General features: G+C 54.5%; 1 protein-coding gene across 1 annotated transcript in view; it reads left to right on the top strand.

Annotated features, from left to right (window-relative positions):
- NPHP4 (nephrocystin 4) overlaps positions 1–21,226 on the top strand; it is a 109,753-nt gene that overhangs the window by 70,506 nt on the left and 18,021 nt on the right. Inside the window, 5 exon segments of the mRNA XM_032594185.1 lie at positions 264–333; positions 335–452; positions 13,344–13,477; positions 17,336–17,486; positions 17,489–17,554. Of these exon segments, the coding sequence (XP_032450076.1) occupies positions 264–333; positions 335–452; positions 13,344–13,477; positions 17,336–17,486; positions 17,489–17,554 (539 nt within the window).

Genomic DNA, 21,226 nt, shown 5'->3' with positions numbered 1-21,226 from the left:
TTCTGAACGCGGTCAAACCTGCTTTTGCCTGGTCTTCTGTGATTGAATGTGTTGTGTTGGTCAATTCTTCGGTATTCGTGTGCTACGTGGGCAGGTTCTCCAGCTGGGGCTGAAGTGGGTTGCTGTCCAGCGGGCTCCCCGAGTTCCCGGGTGGAGCTGCCCGGTGGGCTGACGAGGCGGCGTGTGGCCTGTGGCACTGGGCTGTTGAAAGCCCAGGTTCTCTGCTCTGGAGGCTCGATTAATTGGGCTCTTATTGGATTCAGAGTGTCCCAAGACAGCCGGGCAGCGCCGTGGCCAAAGACCGTGTATTTCACCTTCCAGTTCTACCGTTTCCCCGCCCGGGACAACGCCGCGGCTGCAGCTGGTCAGGCTGGACGAGGCGGGCAGGACGCTCCCCGGTTCTCTGCTGCATCTCCTGGTTCTTGCCGACAGAGATGATTCCTCCGATGCTGGTAAGTGCTCGTGCGTCTGGTGGGCGTGAGAAGCCCGGCACCGAGCCTTGTCTGCAAGTTCTATTATTTTCAAATGACGCGTGATGAAACATTTCCAGCACGTGCAGAATTGGAAGGAACGGTGTAGGGAACCAGTGTGTCCGCCGGCGGGCCCCCCACCCCAGACCCCCTCCCCGAGCCAGGGTCGCTTCGAAGCAAACCCCAGACGTCGTCTGATCTCATCCGCGAGTGTTTCCTTACGTGTGTCTAAAAAGTAAGGAGTCCTGTCTGAACACTGTAAACTCAGTATATCCTGCTTGAATGAATAATAATCCCATAATGCCATCAAATAGCTGATGTTAAAATTTTCCCAGTAACTTCATGCATTTTATTTTGAGGTTGAAGAAGGGTTTTTGTTTTTGTTTTTTTTTGAGGATGATAACATTTTTAAAGGTTTTCTCAGGTACGTTTCCCTGGACGTGGCAGTGGCGTCGCTCTCGTGTCTGTCTGCGGTCCCCCTGCCGTCCCCAGTCTCTGCTTCCGATTTGTTTGTTGAAGTAGCCACGTTGCTTGTCCCGTGGAGCTCCCCTCAGTCTGCACTGGGGTTTTGCTTCCCAATGATGACATTTAGCATGACCTCTCTGTCCCTGTTTTTTCTGTACATTGGGAGTGAGATCTATGTGCGTGGCCAGATGGCATGTTTTTGTTTTGGGCTAGGAATTCTCCGGGGCCGGGGTTGCATTCACTACCTCTGGCAGCTGCACAGGGCCCGGTCGCTTCTGTCTGTGCAGTGTCGGTGGCCACTAGGTCCGTTGCTGATGGGCGGATAATTATGCTCAGGGTTTAAGTGGTGACATTCTCCTTCTGGAACCCCTCTTCATTTGTCAGCTGGAATGCCTCCATGAAGAGAAACTTTCTGAGGTACAGTTCACGTAGGAAAGGCAGAGTAATGCTCAGTTCTTCCCTTTTATTTACTAATTTTCACAATAATTAGCCAGTTCCCTAGCATCCTTCGAGAGTGGGGCCAAAGTTTGTTTCTGGTATCATTATAAACCAGTGGATTTAAACTGCAGTAGATCAAAACAGATCAAAAGTGTTGTTTTTATTGATGGTCAGTCACATGGTAAGGGGCAGAGCTGGGTACCTTGTGTCTCTTAAGTAGAAAGGGCAGGGGAAAACGATGTGTTAAAATGCTAATCAAATGAGGGTAGTTTAACGACATTAGCACAGACAAAAGAGGCAAAAGGCAAATGCGGTGCTATGGATAAAGAAACCTATGAAATATAATCGAGGGAATAATCACTAAGAAAAATTCTGTATCTGTTGAACTTCCAGAAAACATAGCCTCAAAATATAAAAGAAAAATTGATAGACTTTATGCAGAAATTGACAAACCTGCAGTCACAGAAGATTGCACCGACCTGTCAGTGAGTTGACATATCAGGCAGAAATAATGGGGGAAATTGTAAAATACAGTCTAAAAGATGATCTTACGAACCCTGCAGGACCAGTTTAGAGAATATGTGTTCTTTTCAAGCATACTTTGAGACTTATGGAAACTGATCATTCACAGACATGTGTGTATGTTTTAGGCCATCACGCAGTGCATCACCTTGTACCAGGAGACTCAGTATCCGATCTATGGGTGTGGCATTCTCTGACCGAAACGCTGCAGATCAGAAATCAACCATTCCCTCACCCAAAAAAAGGCTCTGAACTGCCAGGTTTTTTGTTTTTTTTAATTTTAAAATATATTTGTAATTATTCCATAGGTTAATGAAGAAATAAAAATAGAAATGACTATTATTTACTTATTTATTTATTTTTAAATGTTTTTATATTATATTCGAGAGAGAGAGCAAGCAAGAGGGGGGCAGAGGGAGAGGGAGACAGAGGATCTGAAGTACGCTGTATGTTTAGAGTGCAGAGCCTGATGTGGGGCTTGAACTCACAAACCGTGAGACCATGATCGGAGTCAAAGTTGGATGCTTAACCAACTGAGTCACCCCAGGTGCCCCAGGGGAAATTTACAGCTTTAAATGCTTGTATTGGGGAAGAAAGAAAGCATTTTTAAAATGCGGATCTAATTGTTCAACTCATGAAGTTGGGAAAAACCAGAACAAATCCAAAAAAGTGGAGGGAGAGAAATTTGAAAATAAGCATAAATGCTTAGAAAACAGCAGACAGGGTCAGCCAAGTTGCTGGGCCGGGGGGTGGGGGGGAGTCACAAGGTCAGAATTCGGTCGAGAGGGTCAGAGCTGTTGCAGGCGTTGGTGGGTCCGAGAGCCGGGTGTCTTGCTGGTGTCCTCTCCATCCGATGGGCTTTGCTGCCGGCATAGGTAGCTGCACAGCTGCCGCCAGCCGCGACCCCAGGGCAGAGCCCTCGCCCCCTGCTTGTCTGAGGCCCCTGGCATCCTCTCTCCCTGCAGGCAAATCTGAAAAGAGAGAGGGGAAGGGGGTGCAGTTCAGGTCTGCTCCTTCTCCAAAACCCTCTGGCTGATGAGCTGTCCTTGGCCTGGTGAGGAGCCTGCACTGGGCAGAGGGTGGGCGCAGGAGGTCCCTCTGCTTGGAAGCATGTGGCCAGGAAAGGACCTTTGCCACGTTCCCAGGTTTTGTTCTCTTCAGCTCCCTGGGTTTCCCAGCCTTCTTGGGACCACTCTCCCGAACCGACTGCCTTCTCTTTGCCCATCCTCCCGGGACCATTGGTGGACAGTTGAGCTCATGTCCCCAGAAGGCTCTGAGATGGATCAGAATAGTGCATTGATTTCAAGGCTCCCACGCACCTGTTGCCGAGAACGTGTCTCCTCTTCCATTTCCTGTTTTGAGTCCCATCTGGCCACGTTATCTAGGGCAGCTCTCGGAGGTTCTGCAGTGAGGTTAAGGGATAGTGTTTAGGCGATTCCGGACAGAAGGCCTGATTTGAATATAGACTCCTTTACCGTATGAATTTCTCAGAGAGAAATTAGTTCAAAAATTAAATTTCCTGGGGTGCCTGGGTGGCTCAGATCGGGTAAGTGTCCAACTTTTGGTTTTGGCTCAGGTCATTATCTCACAGTTCATGAGTTCGAGCTCCCATCGGGACCTGCTCTGATGGTGCAGAGCCTGCTTGGGATTCTCTCTCCTTCTCTCTCTGCCCCTCCCGTACTTGTGCCGTTTCACCCACAAAATACATAAAACTTAAAAAAAACTTAAAAAAAAAAGAAATTGTCCTTGCAAGTTGAGGTCCAAAGAAGTTAAAACTCCCAAATCAAAATTTGTCATTGAATTAGAATTCAAAGTCAGAATCTTAAGTTCAAGTCCAAAAAAAAAAGTTCCTTTCTGTGTCGTACCCAGCTGACTTAGCCAATGTTGCCCCTGCCTGGGCAGGTCCTGGGCTCCCTCCAGCAGGCTCCGCTTGGGGTCCTTCCTCGCGGCCCAGCTTGGGTCCTCATGCCCAGCTTGGGTCCTCCTTGTGGCCCAGCTTGGGTCCTTCCTTGTGCGCAACTTGGGGTCCTCGCAGTCTAGCACCTAGCCTCTCTTGACCTCACTTAGGATATGTTTTCTTCTGTTGTTGAGATAGAACATGTGTGTAAACGAAGCGTTCAGTTGCACCAGCCTTTGAAAATTATAGGTTTTATTTTTTTAAGGAGAAGTTTGTTTTATGGAGGAACTGAGCTGGTCGTCCAGAGTTCCCAAATACCCGCTAGCTCCCAGAGTCTCCCCAGTTAGCAGCCTTTTGTACAGGTGTGAGACGTTTGGTCACAGTCAATGGACTAGGTGTTGACGCTTTGTTGTTAACTAAGGCTCAGAGTTTGCACGAGGCTTGCTCCTGGTGGTGTACATTCTGCGGGTTTTGACAAACACAGAACATCTAGATCCCCGTACAGTATCATGCGATACTTCATCCCGCACATATGCCCCGTGGCCATGTCTTCAACCCTCCCGCTCCCCGCCCCCCTCCCCCCTCCCCCTCCCCACCACTGATCTTTCTCCTGTCCCCACGGTCTCTCCCGTTTCCAGGGTGTCGTATGCTTGGAATTGTGTAGGACGTAGCCTTCTCGGACTGGCTTCTTTCACTTAGTAGCATGCATTTAAGATTCCTCCATCACTTCTTGGGGCTCGGTAGCTCATTTCTTTTAGCGCTGCGTCCTGTTCCATCGTCTGGAGGGACCAACCCGTGTATTTCTCCGTTCCCCTACTGAAGGTCATGTTGACGGCTTCCAGTTTTTGCTTTACGAATAAAGCAGTTATAGACATCTTCGCTCAGATTCTGTGTGGACATAAATTTTCAGCGCTCTTGGTGACACCTGGGAGCACATTTGCTGGGTCGCAAGGTAAGGGTATGTTTGCTGTTGAAGGACTGTCCTTTCCGAGTGGCTGCACCATGTTGCGTTCCCGCCAGCCACGAGCGCGGGCCTGCTGCACCCCCTCATCGGCATTGGCGTTGTCGGTGTTGTGGGTTTTAGGCCGTTCTCACACGTACACGGTGGTATCTCGCTGCCGGGTTGGCTTGCGTTTCCCCGATGGCGTGCGATGGGGAGCCGTCCGCAAAGAGTGACTTGCCACGTGCCCGTCTCTCTGGGGAGCTGTCTGCCTGTTCCTTTTGCGTATTTGTAGACTAGGTTTTCTTACTGTTGTGTTTTAAGAGTTCCTTGTTTAGTTTGCACAAAAGACCGTCATCAGATGTGTGTTTTGCGGATGTTTTCTCTGCGCCTGCGGCTCCCCTTGTTCGTGGTCTCACCAGTGTCTTTGGGAAGGCAGACGTTTTTGATTTGAATGGAGTCCGGTTTTATCAGTTATTTCTGTCATGGGTGCCTTGTGTCTTTGGTATTAGAGCGAAAAACCTGTCACCACACCCAAGGTCACCTGGATTTGTGTCCCCTGTCTTCCCGGGTACCAGAGTTTTGTGTTCAAGTTTAGGTCTGTGATCCGTTTTGAGTTAATGTTTATAAACGTTGTAGTGTTCACGAAGTGAACACCGCTGGGTGACCACGAGCCCAGCCACCCCGATAGGACTGCAGACTGGTACCTGGGCCTCCCCCACCCCCCCATCCTTGGCTTCCCCAGGGGTGAACGCCCCTCAGAGTCTGTCACTGTAGACCAGCGCACCTGTGGTTTTGGACTGGAGCAGGATCATGTTGTGCGTGCCCTTCTGAGTCTCACTTCTGCTGGACGTGTCTGTGAGGTCCATCCAGGTTGCCGCGTGGAGCGGTGGTTCGCCTTTATCTTGGCTGTATGGAAATTCTTCCTCTGAGTATTCCACACCATTTATCCATTCGGTTTGCCCACAGACATGTGACTCGTTTCCGGCTTTTGCGCCTTCTTTGGGTGCATATGTATGCGCGTGCACTGGTGTTGGGTGTGCACCCATGGACGAGTGTTGACTCTTTGAGTGAAACTGCTCTAGGGCACACGTGTCATCTTAGTCGATTTGGCAAGCAGATTTTCCCCAATGCCCATCCATTAGAGTAGATTTGATCCAGCGGGAGACGTGGCAGCCTCCTGGACAGAATTTCTGGAACCCACGGCCCTGGACCTGGTGGCTGCCTCTGCCCCAGGCTCCCATTCTCAGTGTTCCGGCTCGTGAGGAGAATTGTGTTTTGTTGCCAGTCCTTCCTCAGACAGAGCTCCCTTGCCGACTGCTGTCCCTGTTCTTTTCAGAGGGCTCAGCCGTGCGTGGTCCCTATCCTCCCGCACACATGCGACGCCTTCTTCCCCTTATTTCCTTTGCTTTCTGGCCTGGAGTTGGGCGTCCTCTAACACGTTCCTCCCGACGTCTAGGCCATGGGGACCTTTCTTAGCACGGAGCTGGAGTCCTTGAGCTCTGGGTCAGCCGGAGCCCCCTGGTCTGGAGAACTCTCGTGCTGGCGTTGCCAGCCCCGCTCTGGGCCCATTGGCTGCTGCCTTCTTCCTTGGTGGCTCTCCTGTGTACCTGTGCCTTCTCCACGTACAATCTCACGTCCCCACCTACCAAAACCGTGTCTGTGTACTGTGACACGCTTGCGTTCGCTGTTTATTCTGTTTCCCTCAATCATTTGGAAGCCGGTATCAGGGGAGGTGACACTTCACCTCTAAACACAGTGTCAGCTTACTGAGAAATGGTTTCCACCGTTGTCCTGGAATGGGACAGGAGTCTCACTGCCCCATCCCCGTTTTCCCTCATAACGTTGTTGTGGCTGCTTTTCTCTGTGACACGCAGTCTGGGACCTGTGTGGTATTGGGGGTTACCTCTTAACGTCCTTTCCTCTGGAATAGTCCCCTGCCTTCTCTTTCCAGCGACAGTGGCTGTTGAAGGGCCCAGGCGATGGTCCTGGAGAACGTCCCTCATTCTGCGTGCATGTGATGGTTTCTGCACATTGTTACTGACCCTGGCCCTCGGGTAGGTCTTGCGCACGGAGGTCAGGGCTTACGCGCTCCGTCAGGGTCTGGAGGTGGCACCAGCGTTCCACGTGCCTCATGTGACATCCCGTCTGCAGTGTCGAGGTCAGGGCTCATGGTGAGGGTGCTGGTTTGGTCCCTTGGGTGAGGCACCGCCCCACGTGCCTCTGGGGGAAGGGAGGTGGCTCCCCTTGGCACTCAGCACGGACTTCTCAGGCCATTCTTGGGCTCCACGTGAATATCCACCAACAACTTTCACCCACTCTTCTAACATCCTTCGTGGAGCTTTGCCTGGGTCAAGTCTTTAACTGGAATTTTGGTCGGGGCGCCTGGTGGCTCACTGAGTTAAGCGTCCCGACTCTTGGTTTCCGCTCAGGTCATGATGTCATGGTTCATGCGATCGAGCCCCAAATTGGCTCCACGCTGACAGCGTGGAGCCTGCTCGGGACTCTCTTTCTCTCTCCGCCTCTTCTCTGCTCGTGCATACTCGCTCACGTCTCTCTCAAAAATAAATAAATAAACTTCAGTTGGAATTTTGTAAGTGGTAGTTTTTCTGATTTATCATTTGGTTTCCCTCCATTAACTGACATTCTTCTATTAACAAAAAATTTTTCCCTATCAACCAAGGGTGAACTACATATACATGCTCCAAAACAGAACAGAAGCTTGATACTTTCCCTTGAATTTCCAGTTTGCAGAGTAAGAAGTTGTAACAGCTACTCCAGTAGGGACAGTCCACAGTTGATAATGTCCTGTCCGTGTTCTTGTTTTGTTTTTAGAACATCACTCTGATATTTATTCAGTGTGTTAAATTCATCGTTACTACTTTTTTTGTTGTTGTTTATTTTGAGGGTGAGAGAGGCAGGATGTGAGTGGGGGAGGGGCAAGAGAGAGAGGGAGACACAGAATCCGAAGCAGGCTCCAGGCTCTGAGCTGTCAGCACAGAGCCCGACATGGGGCTTGAACCCACAGACCCTCAGATCATGACCTGAGCCAAAGTTGGAGGCCTAACCACCTGAGCCACCCAGGCACCCCCAGTCGTTACTACTTCTGATGCTCAGGCTTCCCTATGTTTGGCCGGTAGGAGACCTCCCAGTGGGCCAGGAGCCCTGACGCAGCCTCACTTTCTGGAACGGCCCCATGTCCTGGGCTCCCCATGTGCCTTCTCTGCCTCCGACCTGGACCAGCTGCTTCTCCTGTGTGGGGCAACGCTTAGAGACCCAGGGCTGGGGTGCTTTTGATTCTGGGTCGCATTGCTTCTAAGCCTTTCCTGGTAGAGCTGGAGAGTATATCGTAGCATGAGTTCACACTGGTATTCCTCATTGAGATTTAGTTGTTTTCCTCAAAGGAATTTATTTGTATCTTTTTATACTGGGAATCGTGTTTCCTGACAATTGTATTTACTTACTTTTCCTTACAATTTCTATCATGTATTTTCAGAATTATATTGCTACTGGGGGCACCTGGGTGGCTCAGTCAGTTGGGCGTCTGACTTCGGCTCAGGTCATGATCTCATGGTTCGTGAATTTGAGCTCTGCGTTGGGCTCTGTGCTGACAGCTAGGAGCCTGGAGCTGCGTCGGATTCTGTGTCTCTCTCTCTCTCTGCTATCTCTCTCTCTCTCTGCTGCTTCTCTCTCTCTCTCTCAAAAAATAAGTAATAAACATTAAAAAAAAAAAGAATTACATTGCTACTGTTAATGCTAAGGGTGAGGGTCAGATTTCTGGCGTTCTCCCTTCCTGGGCCACGTCCCGCTGAGGAAAGACCTGGAGACGATTCTGGGGAGCTGGTACCAATTTGATATTCAGATCAGATTCATTGGTTTCCATTTGTTTTAATTTTATGTTGGAATATTTACATGGCTCAAAATATAAACCCCTTGTCCTCTCCAGACCATCCACACCCCACTCAGCCTCCTAGAGGTAACCAGCCTTTTAGTTTCCAGCTTCTCCTTCTGATGTTTTTGTTTGTTTTAAAAAGTAAGCAACGATATTTCTATTTCTCCTTGTTTCTTTGTTCAACAGGTAGCATAGCAAATAACACTCTTTCGCCATTGCTTTTCTCAGTTCACCTTACAACCCCGAACCTGACTCCACATGGAGCCCCTGTGCGCTGGTTTCCACGCCGCATCGAACTGCTCTGGGCACCTGCCCTGTGCTTCACTCGGCCTGGTCTCCTGCTGAGGGACACTCGGGCTGGTTCCAGGGCTTTGCCTTTCAGAGAAGGTGGTAGTTAGTAACCAGGGTCAACGTGGTTCTCTGCGCCTGGCGCTGTGTGTTTAGGGTGCGTTGGCAAGCTGTCAGGTTACAGATGTGCCAGCACCCCCCCCCACCGGGTTAGCCCCTCCCACTGGGTTACCCACGCTCCCTGCCCCCCCCCCCCCCCCCCCCCCCCCCCCGGCTTAGCCCATGACCTTCCTGTGATTCACTGGCAGTGCCTGGGGCTGCTCTTTCCTCAGGCCTTGCCCACAAAATGCGTTGTTTACCTTTGGGAGTTTTACAGTCTGATCATGTGAGATGGATCTTTGTGAAGTTTTAATTTGCATTTCTGTTATAACGAGTGAAGTGAGGGTCTTTTAGATTTGTCCTTGTCTGCAAACTTCTATTCCTATCTTTTTTCCATTTCTCTCCCTGAGTTTTTGTCCGTTCTGTCCTCTGTTTTGGGAACTCTGTTTATTAGGGGGATTAACTGTTGCCTGTGACGTCAGTTGCAGATACGTTCTCCTGCTTTATCTTTACTTTGCTTCTGGTGGGTTTTCCAAAGGAAAGTTTTGTTTTCGTCCCCTCTAATGTGCCAGTCTTCCTTTGTATTGCTTCGGAGTTTTCCCGAGTCCTGGATACGAGGGCGTCCTCCTCGCCAGCTTGTAGAGAGAAGCACACGTTTTCTTGGAGGGTTGTAGGTTTCATATTTCACATGAGATTTCTGGTTATTTGCAGGTTATTCTATTGTGTGATGGGAGATAGGGGATCCAATTTTATCTTTTTTCAAATGTCTCTCCTTTTGACCCAGTGCTGTTTATTAAAAGGACATCTTTTTTTTTTTCAGGGACTTGAGGGCCACCCTATCACGTACCAACATTTTTTATTAAGTGGGTTTATTTCTGGATTTATATTTTGCTCCATTGGACCAGAGGTTGGCAACTGATTTCTGTTAAGGACCAGATAGTAAATATTTTAGACTTTCTGGGTTACATATGTTCCCTCTGGATCTTCTTTTTTTTTCTTTTCTTTTCTTTTCTTTTTTTTAACAACTCTTTAAAAAGATGAAAGCCATTCTTAGCTCCCAGCTAGATCGGCCTGTGGGCTGTGGTTTGTCAGACTCTGCATTAGATTATCTGACCACGAAAGGGCAGGCATGCTATTTGGTCAGAGGTGCTACTTGGCTGTGCTTTGTATTTATAGCAGCCCCGCCCATCCCCGTCCCCCACCTCTCTGTACATTCTGGCTGGGCTTGGTTTTCCAAATGAACTTGTTAGGCCCTTTTTAGGGGGTTCTGGGGATCCTAGGTTAACATGAAGAGAATGGCCCTCATGGGGCAGGAGCAGACTTGCCAGGCACAGGGACATTTCCTCACTTGCTCATTTCTATTTACACCGTCTTCCAAAGACTCAGAAGTGTACCTCATGGTGGGTTTTGCTGTTTATTTGTTTTCAAACCAACGAAATCTTACCTTATCTTTATTACTTTTTTGGGGGGGGCGGGTGTTCTTTACTGTTGTTTTTCTAATTTGAGTCATTTAACTCATTTATTTTAATTCTGTCTCTATGGATGCAGAATATTCAAGGCTATGAATTTTCCTTTGGTTGCTGCATTATGTTTTGGTGATTCAGATAAGTAGAATTTTCATTCTTTTCTAGAAAATCTATTTCAATTTTGTTTCCCCTTGACATTGAATTATTTAAAAGTAAGTTGTAAATTTGTTTTTAAAAGTTGTTTCCAATTCTGGTTTGTTGCATGGTGATCAGAGAATATCATTTGTAATATTTTTACCTTATGGAGTGTAGTTAGGTTTTCTTTGTGGCCTAACACATAATTAACTTCTATTAACGTCCCAAATACATTCGAAAGATGTATTCTGTTGTTGGGGAGCAGTGTTGTACGTATATGCACACGCTCCACCTCAGGGATTAGCTGGTCTGGTCTTTCATATCCTTATTTATTGTGGACTTGACCTGCCTTGAAAACAAAGTGATTAGTTGTTCTCTACTATTAATTATGTTTTTATCTGTTTCTCCTTGTGTCTCTAGATTTTTGCGTTGTCATTGGTGCCTAGATATTCCTAGCTGCTGTATTTCATTGGTGATTGTAGACTGTAGTCTTAGAACATGCCTGTCATCTGTGGGAGTTGTGGGTGCCTTCACGGAGCAGGGGTGTTTGTGAGTCAGGAAGGAGGGGCAGAGGCTGGGGACCGTCCAGCCAGAGGAAGAGCCTCCGCCAGACTTGGACACAGGGGTGTGGCTGGACTGAGGCTCAGGAAGGAGCCCGGGGGGGGGGGTGGGGGGCTGGGGCTCGGTGTTTGTGAGGGTGGAGAGGGAGGTAAGCTTGGGAGCCTGAGTGGACCCTGGGGAGGTGCCACTGCCCCTGGGGTCTGTCTTGGTTAAGTAGATGGTCAGCATGCATCGCAGACTTCTTAGGGTGGCGGAGATGGCACAGGGCCTCCCTTTGTGGCTGCTGTGGCAGTGATGTGGATGGACCACAGGGACGGAGGCCAGGGAGGCCGCCGAGGAGCCGTCGGAGGAGCCGGTGTTTGAGCCGGACAGAGTGAAGGGACCCAAGCCTGCGGGGGCGGGGGGGTACTGGGCGGCTCCCGCATGAGAGCCCTGAGGCTGGGCCCAGACCAGGAGGGCCCCCACAGCCCCACAGGCCTCCTCCAGGTGCTCAGCACACCATCAGCTCTGGGCTCAAGTGTGTTGTCCTGAGGCCGTGAGCTCCACAGGCGGGGACCCGTCATCCTCTTCTCCCGTGGTCCCCACGCGGTGTTTGGTGCGTGGGGGCAGCCCCAGTTATTATGTTGCGTCAAGAAGACCGAGCAGCTGATAGGGAGGTAGCGATGGGGTGGGGGAAAGAGCCAGCCTCGCAGGCTGGGAAGGAGCCAGGGTGGGAAGGAGCGTCGAGGGTCCAGCGGGGACACTGGCGAGCAAGTAGAACCCGGGTGGAGAGTCTGGGCCTGGGGGACCCCGGGGTGGAGCATGGAGGCCCCCAGGGCCAGGTGTCTATGGGTGTAGTTTGGGAAGTTGGGCCACAGGGTTCAGATCTATTCTGCCTCTTTGAGTCGGAAGCCGGACCGGCGTGGAAGCCGGTGCCCGAGCTGTTCCTTCTCCGCAGTGCAGGTGCACCCGGCAGGTGGAGCTGTGGCATCGTGCCTTGAGCTGGGGCTGGGCTGGTCACAGGTCTTTCTTCCAGTGTCCACCATGCCTCTGAGCCACCCATTATGAGGGGTGTCCAGAGAGCAACCGGATGTCTCAGCTGGCTGGTGCACCGGGGCAGGGGGTGGTGGGTGTCCTTGGCCTCCATTCATCCTGTGACTCTGTCTGGTCACTGGAGATGTGATGCTCGGGACTGGCCTGCACGGTGTCACGGCCGGCCCTCCCTGAGCCTTTGTCCTGACTCCTAACTGCTCCCCCGCTCCAGGAGGTGCCCCTGTGACCTCCCTCGCTGTGGCCGGTGCCAGGCCGTTGGCAGCTGGTCCCGGCTCTGTATCCCTTGGGCCCGTGCGAGGTCCCTCCACCCCCAACCGCTCTCAGCCCCCAGTGCTGGTGTCCTGTCCCGACCGGCTTCCCTCCTTCCACAGGGAGCACTGTCCTGGTCCTGAGAGCAGACGGGGCGTTACTGTGTGGGGCCCCCCTGGGGTGGGGAGAGGACCCTGGAACCCGTTCCCCTGCTGAGTAAACACGTGGCCCTTCCTCCCGAGACTTAGTACTGGGCTCACCAGGGGCTCCGTGAGCGTGTTCCCCGGCGCTGCAGCTCGCTGTCTCTGCCGACGTAGAAATGGACGGTGTTGCCGCTTCGAGAGGCTGAAGGCCTGGGCTGCCGTCTGCTCCCTTGTCAGTAATAAGCCTGGCGGCCGGGAACAGCCCCGAAGCGATGCCCCGTGCTGGGGCGGAGGCTGGGCCTCGCGAAGCCCCGTGGTGCTCAGCTCGACCTCAGCGCAGAGCTACCCACGGCTGTCTGCCGGCCCCGCTCTGACGCGACGCAGAACACAGACTGCGATGCTCCTTAAACTCTGCACACGGAATCACCGGCCTCCCCCCGGCGAGCCCCACCGGGACGCCTGTCCCCGTTCGGGAGGGACTGTTCCCCGAGGGTTCGGGTGAAAACCCTAATCGTGTTTGGGAGGAGTTCATTGTATGTATTGGGAAGAAATGCAGACTTCCGGACACGACTCTTTGTTTTGTAAATTTGGATATTTTATGACGTTTTTGATTAATGTGTTTATTAAACTGTAGTTACGACGGAAGCAGAAATTAGTGATCGTGACCAGAGCAGAAATCCTCTCAAAGTGTGAAGATGATAGATGGCTCTAATTACCTGTGGACTCATTTGGGGCCTCTTGCACAGGCTCTCCTGGCTTTCAGCTCAAGTTCCTGGCGGAGCCTGGATTCCTGAGGCCCGGAGAGCAGAGTCGGTTCAGCCACTACCTGGCCGCGCAGGCCCTCCAGGTGGACGTCTGGGATGGAGACTCTCTGCTCCTCGTTGATCTGCAGCCGTCCGATGAAGGTGGCTGCGCTCTGCAGGCCGAGCCCGGCCCGGGTGGGGTGGCCCTTCTGGGAGGCTCCGCCCGCTCGGTGGTCATCATCCGGTGCGGGACCGGGGTCTGACTTCTTTGTTCACAAATCCTGTCCCGCCCCGAGGCGAAGGTTTTCACGGGGGTCTCAGCTGTGCAACACCAGGTTCTATTTCTCAGCCATCGGTCCACTCCCCCCAAAACTGACCCCTGGTGAGGTCCCCTCCCGCCCCCTCGACGTGAGGATGCGCCTTCCCCGGGGGCAGCGGCCTGGCCTGCGGGAGTCCCCCCTTCAGCCCGGAGGTAGGAGCTGGGGCCCCAAGTGGAGTGTGCCAAGATCACCTGGTGCCTGCTCTCGGTTACTCGAGTCGTGCTTTCCTCACTGTAATGGAACCTGATTCTGTCTCTAAGCTTTCCCTCCTCCTTGTATACTAAGACCTGTGTCCGTGGGTGAATTTAAGGCTCTTCCCCAGAGTTGCCCCAGAGGGTCAGCGTAGTTGCACTGTGCTCCTGGGCCAGGGACTGAGGACACGACGTCCCAGCGGTGGCACGGAGGTGCGAGAGGACACGGCTCCACAGCTGCAGCCCCCCCGGCTCTGAGAGTCACCCACTAGCTGACCTCCTTCCAGATTCAGCCTCGGGGGCCCTCGGTCCCCCCCCCCCCCCCCGCTGTGAGCCCTGGCTATGCGCGTGATTCCCCTGACCCACGCTCCCCTTCCTCCTCCTAAGGGCCGATGGGGCTGCGTCCCCCCTCCACCCGCCTCGGTGTCCATCTCTGCCCCCAGGGGAACAGGGTCGCCCACAGCGCGCACTCGCAGGTGTCAGCTCATGTTCTCGGTCCTCACTCGGTCCTCACTCCGGTCCCTTGGGCCTTCCTGGGTCATTGTCCGGTGCGGCCCCAAGGGATCATCATGGCCACTGTGTGTTTCCCACACTGGCTGGTGATGTCCTGGAGGGTGGGCTTGGGACGGTTACCCCATCTCCAGCACAGTCGTGACCCACAGTAGGCATGGAGCTGTGTGACTGAGAATGAGCAAACGGAGAGAGCAATGGGGGAAGGGGGGAGGAGGGATGAGGAATGAGGATGGGAGGGGGGAGGAGGAAGTAGGGGGAGGTGGGAAGAGGGTGATGGGGCATGGAGGGGGAGGAAGGTAGTTGGGAGGGAGGGGAGAGGAGTGAAGTGGGGAAGGAGGGAAGAGGGGTAGGGGATTGATGGGGGGGAAGGGAGGGGATGAGGGTGAGGAGGATGGTGGATGGGAGGAGGGAGGAGGGAAGAGGGGGAGGAATGGATGGAGGGAGTAGGGAGTGGAGGAAGGAGGAGAATGGGAGGAGGGGAGGAGGAGGGAGTGAGGGAGGGGGAAGGGGGGGGACTGGAGGAGTGGAGAGGAGGCGAGGAAGGTACCAAGGGAATGGAAGAGGGAGGAGGAGGGGAGTGAGGGAGGATGGGAAGGATGGAGGGGGAGGGAGTGGAAGAAGGGAGAAGGGAATGGGAAACGAGGGGGTGGACGGAGGGAGGAGGAAGACGGAGTGAGGGAGGAGGGAAGAGGGGTGAGGGAATGGACGGAGGGAGGAGGGAATGGAGGAAAGGAGGAGGGAGTGGAGGAAGGGAGGAGGGAATGGGAGGAGGGGAGGGGGTGGTAGAATGGATGGAGGGAGGAGGGAGTGGAGGAAGGGAGGAGGGAATGGGAGGAGGGGAGTGGGCGGAGGGGAGGAGGAAGACGGAGTGAGGGGGGAGGGAAGAAGGGTGGAGAATCGATGGAGAGAGGAGGGGTGAGGGAGTGGGGGGAAGAGGGAGAATGGAGTGGGGGGAGGACAGAGCAGGGGGGAGAGGGATACGGGAAGGAGGAGGGATGAGGAGTTGGGGAGGAGGGAGGAAAGGAGGAGGCTTGAGGGAAGGAGGAGTAGGGGCGGAGGGAGGAAGGAGCGGAGGGAGGAGGGATGAATGGCGGGAGGAGGGAATGGTGAGTGGAGAGATGAATGCAGGAAGAGGGAGGGGTGAGGGAATGGGGAAGGAGGAAGGAGGGAGTGGACGAATGTGGGAGGAATACTCATGGCAGTACTGGGGCCGCGCTGGAGGGGCAGAGAGGAGCCCCTGTGGATTTGGGACCCACTGTGGCTCCTGCCTCATCCCCAGCTGAGCCCTGTGTCCCTGGGTGCCGTCACCTGGAGAGGAAGTTCTTTTCTTCTTGTCCTCTAGGAACAGCCTCTTAAACAAACGCTGTTGTGATTATTGACACTTACTTGGATAAACTCAGGTTAAATTTTACTTTTTAAAAATAAAGTCTTTAAAAGTGTGGAGACGGGAAATGTGGCCGAGAGGAGAGAATCCCCTGGATTCAGAGATGCTGAGTAGTTAAGGAGCCGGGCCTGCGGGAGGGGTGCTCTGCAAGGCGTGGGGCGTGGCTGCCCTCACCTGCTGCTGGTGTGGGCGGGGGACTGTCCCTTCGAGCCAGCGATGCGAGCGACAGTGCAGGCAGCATCTTCAGTTCCTGAGAATACGACCATGTAGTTAGTTAGGGTGATGGTGACAGTGGCTCCCGTGCTTCACTGACTGTGTCCCCACCCGGCCCTGAGCTCACACCGCGTTATCCTCATGTCCGGCTGAGAAACCGAGGCCCCAGGTCACACCGACGAGAGCAGCGCCAGGCTTTTCGCGCAGTTCTGACTCGGAACTTGTGCTCCTTGCCCTTACGCTCGGCTGTCCACAGATGAGAACTTGCCAGAAGCGTGCTTCTGAGTCAGAGGTGCGCATGTGCGAAAGCCTCGGCCTGCAGAGCCAGCCGGCGTGCCGCCCGGGAGCCTGGTGGGGCCGCTCCTCCTGGATGAGGACGAGGGCGCCTGCTGGTCCCATACACCCACCTCTAAGGGTGTTAGCTTAAAGACTGTCTTTCCAATCTCAGAGTGGGAAGTGATAGCTCTTGTTTTTTGTTTTGTTTTGTTTTGTTTTGTTTTGGGTTTTTGGCATGTCTGCTTCCCGGTGTGGCAGGGTGTGGTTCCTGCAACGGAGATCGGTTGGCCGTTCTCCAGGGGGGTCCTGGCTGTGAACGTGTGTGTGGTTATGTGGGGCTCTGTGGACCCGCGCTGCCAAACAGGCAGGGTCTGAAGCACCTGGAAGCCGCCAGACCCACTAAGGAGGGGTCATTTTGGACACCTCTGCTCCCAGAGCCGGTCACGCCTGGTGCCGTAGACGCAGAAGAATTCCAAAAGCCGGGACCTTCGTCTGGTCCCACGCGCCTGTTTGTGTGTGAGAAGCACTAGGTGAGAGGGCAGGTGACTTTACCACGGCCTCCGAGGCCCAGCTGGGCCTGGGGGTGGCTGTGGTCCCACCATCCCCCTGAGGGCCTCACTGATGCTTGGGCTCAGGCAGAGCACCGAGGGGTGAGCTGGGTTGGCAGAGGGAACCGGGTCAGGAAGGTCCTGGTGCTGGCTGTCACCAGCCCGGTCCTGGTGTGGACCCTCACAGTCGGGCCTCAGCCACCCCGTGACCCTGCTCCCACCCGCCACCTGTCTTCCAGCCACGCTGAAGTGCGATGTTCCCAGCCCGCGTGCGTGGGGGTCTGTACTCTGCGTTCTGGGCCTGCTGTGCCTCCGGCCTTCCCTGCCTGGTTTACACCTCCTTCCTGAAGCTCTCGCCGGGGACGGGGTCTGCTCTGTGTCCCCAGCCTTGTTCCGTTGCTCATTTTCCATAGTTCTTCCCACAGAAGGGGGGGCTCCAGGAGGGTGGCTGCCCGGCCTGTTTGTGAATCCGTGGCGTTTACTTGGTGAATCGGGTGCACTTTATTAAAGAATTTGCGGGAAAACCCGAGAGGACTTAGGTTTTCAGCAGGTGAGCTCTGCCTTGGCCGCCCTCTGACTGCCGCTTTCTTTGCAGCATCTCCTTCGCCAGGGGCGGCCGGCCGTGCAGGTCTCGCACGAGCTCGAGGTCGTGGCGACCGAATATGAACAGGACGTGGTGGTGAGTGGGGACGTGACCAGGCTTGCAGCATCCAGCCCGTCGGCGTCTACGCGGTGGTGAAGGGCTGGCTACACCTGACCCTGGCCAACAATAGGTAAGAGGCCCGTAGCTTTGCCTGGCCTTGTGCCGTCTCCTGGGTGGACGCTCATTTTCTTAGCTGGCGCATGAGCTCCCTCGTGGCCGTATCGTGGGCATCACGTAATCAGTAGGAATTGAGAAAATCTCTCACGTCTGACCACTGAGTCTGCCCTCAACCCCTGGGCATTTGTCCTTGACTACTCACTGAGCATCTGACCATGAGCCTCTGTCCTTGAACTGTGCGTATCTGTCCTTGACCACTGAGCACCTGTCCTTGACCATGAGCATCTGTCCTTGACGACTGACCATCTATCCTTGACCACTGGACATCTGTCCCTGACCACGAGCATCTGTCCTTGACCACCGGGCATCTACCCTTGACCATGATCATCTGTTCCTGACCACTGACTTCTGTCCTTGACCACTGGGCACCTGTCCCTGACCACTGGACACCTGACCTTGACCACTGGGAATATGTCCTTGATTACTGGGCATCTGTCCTTGACCCCTGAGCCTGTCCTCGACCACCAGGTCTGCTCTTGACCCCCGAGCCTGTCCTGGCACCAGTTGTTTGGTGTTCCTGATTTCTTTTTTTTTAAACCTATTTTTTTAAACGTTTATTTATTTTTAAGAGAGAGCACGTGCGTGCATATGTGAGCGGGGGAGGGGCAGAGAGAGGGGGACAGAGGTTCCAGAGTGGGCTCTGTGCTGACGCAGAGAGCCTGACACGGGGCTCAGACTCCTGAGCCGTGAGATCGTGACCTGAGCTGAAGTCAGACGCTCAACCGACTGAGCCCCCCAGGCGCCCCTGGTGTTCCCGATTTCTGATCATCTCAGCCTTGCCCACGTTTTGTTTCTTGGTGCTGTCTATGGGCATCTCTGTCACAGAGATGAAATGCCTGGTTCAGGAAAGATTTTCATCTAGAGCATCAGCCCATAGAATTACCTCATCACAAGAGAGGCAAGAAGTGTTCCTCGACCTCCATGCAGCTTGGGGAGGAAGGAACAGAGAAACACACTTCTTTAGAGCCTAGCGCTCCGACCTTCTTCTGACGGTGTCCCGAGGGCTGCTCCCCAGAGACACTGAGCACAGCCCGGATGCCCCTCTGTCCTCGTGTGGGTAGCATAGGGCGCTGGGCTGTGCTGGGCGGGGCTACGGTGGTCCCGCCTGGACGTTCTGGAGCTCCACCGAGGCCCTGATGGACAGACGTTGGGCCGGCACGCCTACCTGTGCCCCCCGCAGGGAAGAGGGCCGGAGTGGGCCTGTGGGGCCAGAGGGCAAGCCCACGCAGTCTCCCTTGAGGGCCTGTGGAAGGATTGGGGTTTTTTGGGGTGAAATGGCAAGCAGGATGGAAGCAAGCCATTTGAGGTTTCTGGAGTCGTGTCTATCTAGATGAGACTCAAACCTCTCTCGTTTTATTGGGGAATTTTCCATTCCTCGAAGCCCAGCCCGACTTTAAAGCCTGGAGCCCCATGGGCCCCATCCGGCCGTGCGGGCGGTGCAGAGGCGGGCGGGCTGGGGCGGCCGCAGCAGGAGGAGGGCACAGCTCATTAAGTCAGGTTGGAGGTTTCTGCCTGCTTGTTTACAAATGTAGGATCCGAGGCAGCCTTGAAAACAGACAATATGGAAACAGCAAAACTCAATTAGGTTCTGGAGAAATAAATGAGCTCATGTGAGAAGCAGACATCATCAGAAGCTCACACGAGCGAGGGAGCTGCGAGAGGCACTCTGTTTCTGAGATTGCGTTGGTTATTTTTATTTATTCACCAGCCCACAAATGTGCAGTGACTCCGGGTTTTAAATCTTATCTTCAGAAGAAAGATTAGCTCCATTATATGTTATCTTAAATTGTCATTTCCATACTTTGCCTGCAAGAGAGCGATAGCGCCTGAGGGGAGAGAGCTGGAGACGCTGCCGCGAGGCCGGGCGAGGACGGAGGGGGGGCTGACAAAGGACAGATGCCGAGCAGCACACTTGTGTCCGTGCGGCGCGCTGTGGTTGCCTGTGTAAATTTTGCATTTTTTCGGATAAAACAAAGAAGTGTCGTAGCTTTTGTTTCTTTATAAACCGATTGTTCTGCGCCGAGCTGCAGGCACAGGCCTGCAGATCGGATGAGGGCCGTGTGAGCCTCCGGGGGATGGGAGCGGGGTCATGGCCGGTGTCACAGTGCCCGCTTGGCCTCTCCCGGATGGTGCTCCGTGGCTCTGCATTCCCAGCGCGTGGGGTGAAGCGCGAGGCCACGGGACGAGGGGCCCGTTCCGCGCCCAGGCCTCCCGTGAACCTTCCCTGGTGGGGGTGGTGCTCCTGCCGGCGGCCTCTCGGCTCCGACGGGCTCCGTGATGGTCTCTGTGGCCTCGTTTGCCGTGTCTCTCGGTGATCGTGGGTCACGTAGGGATCGCGAGAGCCATGCTGTCCCCTCCCAGCGGTCCTGGCTGTGCGGTGTGGCTGTGGCTCATCGGGAAGCTCAGTTATCACTTGTGTCTGCAGCCCTTCCTGGGGGACCCCGGGAGAGTGAGGGGCTGCCCCGATCCCCGGCCCTGTGGGCGGATCCCCGGGTTGTCAGGGCCGAAGGAGGACCAGGTGGTTGTGCGCTTTGACAGGGAGCCTGGACTTGGGGCCGGACAGCGGTGACATGCTCTGCGGCCGCCGCGTCGGGAGCCCTGCCCGCCTGGAGGCCAGTTTCTGCTCCCACAGCAAACATGTGGGTCCGCAGCTTAACCCAGTCTCCCTGAAGGGAAAGAAAACCCACAGCAGTTTGAGATCGCGGACCGTGCCCGGAGGAGGGCCTGTGTCTTCGCTGCGTCCGGGCCTTGAGGAAGCACGTGTACGTTCAGCTTATCCGGTTTATTGTCCGCTTCCGAATGAATCACCGACGTGAGCACAGATACCGTCAGAGGAAATGGTGGAGCTCAGGGAAGGCCCTTGTCCGTCCGGAGGTGATCACGTGGTCCTGCTGGTCCCGCCGGCACGCTCTGGTGACCTGTCGTCCCTCCTCCTGAGAGGCGGGGCTACAAGGACGCCGGCCGCCCCTGTGAGCTGTCTGCACCAGACCCCGCCCTGCGTGTGCTCCCCGGGTTTCCGTGCATCCCTCCCAGTGGAGCTGTCACCAGTGTGTGCGTTTCAGCAAGACTGCGGTGAAGGCCGCCTGGCCTGTGCTTCAGGGAGGGTCACAGATGGTTCCCAGCTTCCCTCAGGAGTGGCGTGAATCCACTGCCAGGTGACTGACAGAGCGGGTCCTCGGGGTGGGGTGGGGAGCTTGCGAGACCCTCTGGCCCCACGCCGCCCTCCTCACCAGGAAGAAACCGCGCTGCGAGCCAGGAGCCCCAGCTGGCGGCAGGAACTGGGCACCTGTGGCTGGCTGGCACCAGGGCGTTGAGAGTCAGACTTGGGGCTTGTGCTCCTGGGAGCAGGAGCTTGGCCCTGCTTGACCAGGCTGTGTGTCCCTGCCCATCTGTCCCCCTAGGGGCCCCGGGGCTTCTTGGGGTCACTGCTGGTTCTGCCTTGTGGGGGTGTTTGACCAGCAGCGGCCATGGTGATCTGGCCTGGTGGTGAGAGATTCACGAACGGGTGGAGAGCAAGCAGGCGGCCCCGTCTTGCCTCCACTTCTGTTCCTCTTGGACTTGAGGGGACAAAGCAGCCCTGAGGCGTCAGCAGGATGTTGACACCAGGTTCCGTTCTTGGGG

Source organism: Lynx canadensis, chromosome C1 (genome assembly GCF_007474595.2).
Source record: "Lynx canadensis isolate LIC74 chromosome C1, mLynCan4.pri.v2, whole genome shotgun sequence".
NCBI classification, from domain to species: domain Eukaryota; kingdom Metazoa; phylum Chordata; class Mammalia; order Carnivora; family Felidae; genus Lynx; species Lynx canadensis.
The sequence above is the reverse complement of the archived record's forward strand: the minus strand, read 5'-3'. Positions and strand labels throughout refer to the sequence as shown.